At 36.4% G+C, this 6518-nt stretch overlaps 1 protein-coding gene across 1 annotated transcript in view; it reads right to left on the reverse strand.

Moving 5' to 3' along the window:
- Positions 1-1808, reverse strand: part of stk11ip (serine/threonine kinase 11 interacting protein) — a 49439-nt gene extending 47631 nt beyond the window's left edge. Inside the window, exons 1-2 of the mRNA XM_015373960.1 lie at positions 1629-1808; positions 1336-1403 (exon numbers count right to left, since the gene is read on the reverse strand). Coding sequence (XP_015229446.1) covers positions 1336-1402 — 67 coding nt within the window. The 5' untranslated portion in view covers position 1403; positions 1629-1808. The remainder of the gene's footprint in view (positions 1-1335; positions 1404-1628) is intronic.
- Between the last annotated feature and the right edge of the window lie 4710 nt (positions 1809-6518).

Raw genomic sequence — 6518 nt, forward strand, 5'->3', positions numbered from 1 at the left:
TGTATTTCAGCGTGTTTCAGTGAGTTTCAGCGTATTTCAGCCTGTTTCAGTGTGTTTAGTGTTTCAGTGTTTTTCACACCGTTTTTGTGTATTTCAGCGTGTTTCAGAGCGTTTCAGCGTATTTCAGCCTGTTTCAGTGTGTTTAGTGTGTTTCAGTGTTTTTCACACCGTTTTTGTGTATTTCAGCGTGTTTCAGAGCGTTTCATCGTATTTCAGCGCGTGTCAGCGTATTTCAGCCTGTTTCAGTGTGTTTAGTGTGTTTCAGCGTTTTTCACACCGTTTTTGTGTATTTCAGCGTGTTTCAGAGCGTTTCATCGTATTTCAGCGCGTGTCAGCGTATTTCAGCGCGTTTCAGCCTGTTTCAGCGTTTTTCACACCGTTTTTGTGTATTTCAGCGTGTTTCAGAGCGTTTCATCGTATTTCAGAGCGTTTCATCGTATTTCAGCGCGTTTCAGCCTGTTTCAGTGTGTTTAGTGTGTTTCAGTGTTTTTCACACCGTTTTTGTGTATTTCAGCGTGTTTCAGAGCGTTTCATCGTATTTCAGAGCGTTTCAGCGTATTTCAGCGCGTTTCAGCCTGTTTCAGTGTTTTTCACACCGTTTTTTGTGTATTTCAGCGTGTTTCAGAGCGTTTCAGCGCGTTTCAGCCTATTTTAGTGTGTTTAGTGTGTTTCAGTGTTTTTCACACTGTTTTTGTGTATTTCAGCGTGTTTCAGTGCGTTTCATCGTATTTCAGAGCGTTTCAGCGTATTTCAGCGTGTTTCAGCGCGTTTCATCGTATTTCAGCATGTTTCAGCGCATTTCAGCGTGTTTCAGTGCGTTTCAGTGTTGTTAGTGTGTTTTAGCGCATTTCTGCTCGTTTCAGTGTATTTCAGCACGTTTCAGCGCGTTCCAGTGAAGAATCCAGAAGTGAAATGTAACAAAACTTCTTAATAAAAAAAAAAAGGTTTCGAGAGGAATTCTGCTATTTCCTTAGAAACAACGAAACTTGTAAAACCCAAAATAAAGAAAAAACAATTGTGAAAAAAAAAATTGTTTGAAAACATAAAAATAAGCAAAAAGATATATATAAAAACTAGTGGGACAAAATTAGCTCCATATTGATGGCCATCCTGCAGCCTAATTTCCGTGTTTATTGTTTCTCATGCAGTGATACCAAAGAAGCGTTGCCATGGCAACTAATGGATGCGATCAGGGTTATTCTCCCTAAATCAAACCATCGATTGACTTGATTATAGCGACACTCTAATCCTTTGATGACGAATCAGAGCAGTTCTGCTAATGTTACAACATCACAGGTGAAATGGTTGATCGATCATAATCATAAGCCAACGTACCATTATTGCGCAGAAGTGTGGCCAAGCTGTGCACCAGGGAGGACTGACCTGGATGAGCCACAGCCATCCTGAAACACATCCAAACAAAATGATCACGACTACAACTCCCAGAACAACCACAACAAACCTGCTGTTTATCGATTTCATAAAGTGCGGCTAACAGTCATGCTAGCAGAGCTAGCTCTGTTTCTCTCCGGCCTTAAATCTTTAAATAATTCAGACTTCTTCCAGTGCTGCTAACACTGGTAGCTTCTTGGCTCTCTGCGTCCCGGAACATAAGCTAAACAGCTTACCTGCGCAGTGACAGCTGGGAAACAAAAAGCTAACATCCGGTTCTCACGCCGTAGAGTGGATAATAATTCATTTTATTTTAATTAAACACCAGAAAAGGCCTGGAAACAAAGGTTTATTTCCCCCTGTTTCACAGCACAGAGCTGAGTGTTGTTGACATTTTGTTTTTCCCGTCACATGACGCGGTGTCTGCCACAGCTTCTACGGTGGCCCCAATGGAACAAAAAGCTTCTTCCTCTTTTCTGTTTTATTGGCAGATGGCAACCAACTTAAGGTGCATTTACCGCCACCTACCAGACTGGAGTGTGATCGTCAATGATGTCAAAGGGAATCTAATAATACATACCTCAAAATAATAATAAATTACACAATCATACACACTCACATATAAATTTGTATGTGTGTATATTCACACGTATACACACACTTATATACATACTTTTAATGTGAATAAATGTGATTAAATAATCCAGTGTTTTTAAAAAATCTTTGAAAATTGTTCCTGTGAATACTTATTACATTCTAATAATAAATGTTCCACTGTTTTGATCTGACTACAGTGATTACAAGTCCCTGTTTCATGTTTCCCTATCCTGAAAAGAGAACTATTAAGTCCGGCATGACCAACTCTAAGTCGAGATATGACTACCTCTTCTTTCCTCCTTCCATTCATACAACTATTACCCCCCCACAGTCTTTTTAATTTTATGTAGATCTCTACCAATGTCATAATTATCACATTGTTCCTGCCAAACCTTACAGATTTTATTTTGAATTATAGATTTATAGATTATAGATTCACTTTTAATAAAAGGAGTACTTATATTCTTAATATCTGATTTTAAGGCCTGTTTAGCTAATATATCTACTTCCTAATTTTACTTAAATGCCTACATGAGCAGGAATCCAGACAAATCAAATAAAACATTTCTTATTACCAAGCTGAACTGATAAGTGATATATATCTAATAATAAATCTAATCTGCAAGACTTGCCAGATTTGATACTTAATAATGTATCTTGACTATCTGATGGAATTATATAACTATTTTCTTCCCTAACATTATCATCAAGCAACTGTTCTAAAGCTAACATAATGGCAATTAATTCAACTGTAAAAACTGCTGTAGTAAAACCGTCATGGCTTTGTGATGATTTATTTATCAAATAAGTAATAAGAATTATTAAGGCATTTTTTAAATCAATAGTTATGTCTTAAGTAAGGTAGACAATTATTTTAATACTAATTCTTTTCAATTAATTGGGTCTAAAAGTTAAAGCTAACTGAAATAATTGGTTGAGAGTATTGATTTGAGGCAATGTCCCCCATCAGTAGTCATAGTCTAAACAATATGCAAAAAAGGGGAAAAACAACATATATATAAATGTATTAGTATAAACTCAATGCCGCATTAAATATATACATTTTTATAGTGAAAGTAACAAAAAGAAGCACAATTTCCAGTTGAATATTGATAAATGGAGTGTTTGAGAAGGGGTATGAACAAATAAAGCACTCATTCAAGGCCCTTTTCTCTTTAATTCAATTCAATTTTAAAATAATTTATTAATTCTAAAAGACAATAAAACATTGCAGTAACTACGTTATTTTTAAACAGGTGTTGCATGTGTTGATAGCTGTGAAAAGGAAGGATCTTCTGTATTAGTCTTGCACCGGATCTGGAGAACCTCTGACTGAAGACAATCTGCTGTTTATTTAATCTTCTAAATGTGATGCTCACTGTTTTCCATAATATTCTTCCCTTTATAAAGTATTCTTCTTTGTGGTATAATCTCCAGAGGTTCTAGAGGAGTTCCTAGAACAGACACACACTTTTTTTATAAGCTTGTTGAGCTTTTTAAGTCATTAGCTAAGCTCCAATCAAGTTACTCCATCAGGTGATGGAGGAAGAGATCACACTCTATACAATAGACTTACATTCTTGTACTTAAGAGTGTCTGGAGTTGCCACTGTGTCTTCGTTAAGCTGGATCCTGTTCGCTTCTAAATGTCCACAAAATCCCTCTTGAATATAATGCTTTGATTGTTTTTTGGCCGAACTCGTTTAACATGGATGTCCTCAATGTTGCATCCACAGAACAGTGCAGGAACTTCTGATCCGAAGTAAATTCAGCAAAATAGGCTGCAGGCTTATAGCTGCATCCGTGCTGAACTACTGAGGCATCAGTCTGCTCATCAAATTATGCCTTAGACTTAGACAGAGTTTATTTTGTCATTTTGTACACAAGTGTAAACAAAAAGAAAATGTTGTTTATTTAATGTCCTACAAAATGTAATCAAATGTTTTTTTTATTTAAGTTTAGTCATAAATATCAGATAAAAAGCCTAATTTAAATATATTTTTCAGTGAAAACTTACATATCTCTTTAACTAAACCATATAAAAAACAGATTTTTTAAAAAAAGGAATATATCTCCTAATTTCTACAACTTTATTTCCAAACAGATCCATATCAGCAGGAAAGAAAGTTTCCTTCTTTGCGTGTGCATCTGTTGCTTGGCTGCAAACAAACACTTGGGCATAAATACATGCTTTTCCATTTGGGACTTGTGAAGTGAACATTTCCATGTAAGGATTTACAGTATGCTCTGCAATTTGGTAAACATTTCCATCCAGCGAGTTGCAGCACAATGAATTCACTCAAAGTAGGTTTGGGCTTTGCTGGTTTGCCATGCAAAAACTTGCTGTGACATCTAGTTAGTCATAAACTGAGAGCTTCCAGCTGTTTGTGAGTCTTAATCGTGTCTGCCACTAATCAAATAATATGCATAACTTTAATTCTGCCTGCACCACCAAAATGTAATTGTGAACTTACAGTATTCTTCATCAAGATGTTAAAGTGTGAGCACATTAGTGTTTGTAGGAAAACACTTGCTTCCTATGGTGTGAAATTTAGCTCCTTTTAGCAGCATAACAATAGCATAGTTTCCATCCATCCATCCATTTTCCATCACGCTCATCCCAGCTGGGGTTGCCAGGGGTGCTTGTGCCTTTGCAAAGTTTTGTAAGGATATAAAAAAACTTTCTTTTTGTCTCTTTGAATGCCTGCTAAGAAGTTAATGTAAAAGTAAGTAAAGTATAACTGGCCGTAAGAAAGATGCAATATGTTTCAGTCAAATGTTTTTACCCTATATCAAAGCATTTATTAGATTCAAATTATGTGGATGTGTTATAAACGTCCTGAATAAGTCCTCATTTAGAAATACCTTATTTGTGGTGTGGTTCCATGGCGCAGTGGTTAGTGCGCACTTTACATGTAGAGAGGCCTTAGTCCTGAATGTGACGGAGCCGGGTTTGAGTCTGACCTGTGGTCCTTTGCCTTTCCTGTCAGCCTACTTTGCAATAACAAGCCACAAGTGCCGCAAAAACCTAAAAGAAATACCTTATTCTTGAAAACACAGTATTTTTTAACCATGTCTATAGATGTGTTAAAAGACTACCAGCATATTAATCTTTATAAAGCTTATAGTGGGTCAGATTATCCTGAGCTATCTCTATAGTTATGCTGCTATAGGCTTAGACTGATGGAGGACATAGGAACCACTTTTCCTCACTTGGCTTTATTCTACTTCTGTTCTCCAACCTTCACAAAGAAGGAAGAATAGAACATTTAAAGCTATAGTTGGTAATCCTGTTATATTGAGTGAAATTGTCATGTATTTACAAAAGGGAACAAAAACAATCGAACATCCATGAGAGCTGGAAGCCTCTAAAAACTCTCACCAATCCCTGCCATTCGGTCTGAATACAAAAAAACAAGAGTCAGATGGCTTCATAGGCATCCCGTCTTTCTCTGCCCTGCACTAAAGGATGTTATGATCAAAAAGTGGAGGGAGTTATGCAAAATATTTCTAACATGATAGAAAGAGACATTCAAGCAATAAGCATGGTAGGTTTTTTGATGTTAATACACTTCAAGTAGCCAAGTTTTAGAATTCCTCTAATAGCAACCATAACCACCCGTTTAAAGGTGCTGCTTGCAGACCAAAGTCTCTCCCTGCAGCTTGTTGGATTACACCACAAACAGATCTATATAACTGTAAGTGTCCACTTCATGGAAGCATGTAACAATTAGTCTCACAGAATGTCAGAGTGAAGCACTCTGTCTTATAAAGATAGTTTAACATCTTTGTAAATCAGAAATCAGGATTTCTGATTTAGTAGGATTTTCTTTTTCTTTTAGGGAAGACTTTCCAGGCTCTTATCATTACAAGGCCCTGTTTTTAAATGAATAAACTGTTAAATGACCACTAGACTTTTGCTTAATGCACCCAATCCTATAAACAGCACCAAAAAAACTCAATAGCAAAAAAAAAGTGGAGTGAAATTTGAAGAAACGATTGGTGAGTTTTTTATTTCACATATCTTTGCTACTGACTGCCACAAAAAATAAATTCCTTATAAATATGGAATTTATTGGGGGAAAAAACAGCCTTTCCAAGAGCATTGCCAGAAGGATTTTAGCAGAAGTGGGGACTCTAGTCACATTATTTGGACTCAAGTCAGACCCTAATCATTAATTGTATTACTGTAGACTTGACTTCAAAAAAATTTCAGAGACTTGCGTCTTTACTCTGAGTTTTACATAACTGACACAGGATCTGAATTGGACTTGAACCTGCTGATTGGAAAAGAATTATAATTATCCAAAATTAAAAGTTAGAACACATATTATTTAAAAGAAGTGTGCAACATTAATGCATGGTACTCATCCTGTATTATCAAACCCAAACCATCTCTCTGTCTTTCCACTTTGCACAGACGTGTGTTTGAACTGCAGCACAGCCAGACAAATTAATTAGTTAATAAATGCTCCCAAAATGAGGAAAAGTGGTCACTATGTCCTCCAGCAGCCTATGCCTATAGCAGCA

Source organism: Cyprinodon variegatus, unplaced genomic scaffold, assembly GCF_000732505.1.
Source record: "Cyprinodon variegatus isolate N-32 unplaced genomic scaffold, C_variegatus-1.0 Scaffold95, whole genome shotgun sequence".
Taxonomy (NCBI): Eukaryota; Metazoa; Chordata; class Actinopteri; order Cyprinodontiformes; family Cyprinodontidae; genus Cyprinodon; species Cyprinodon variegatus.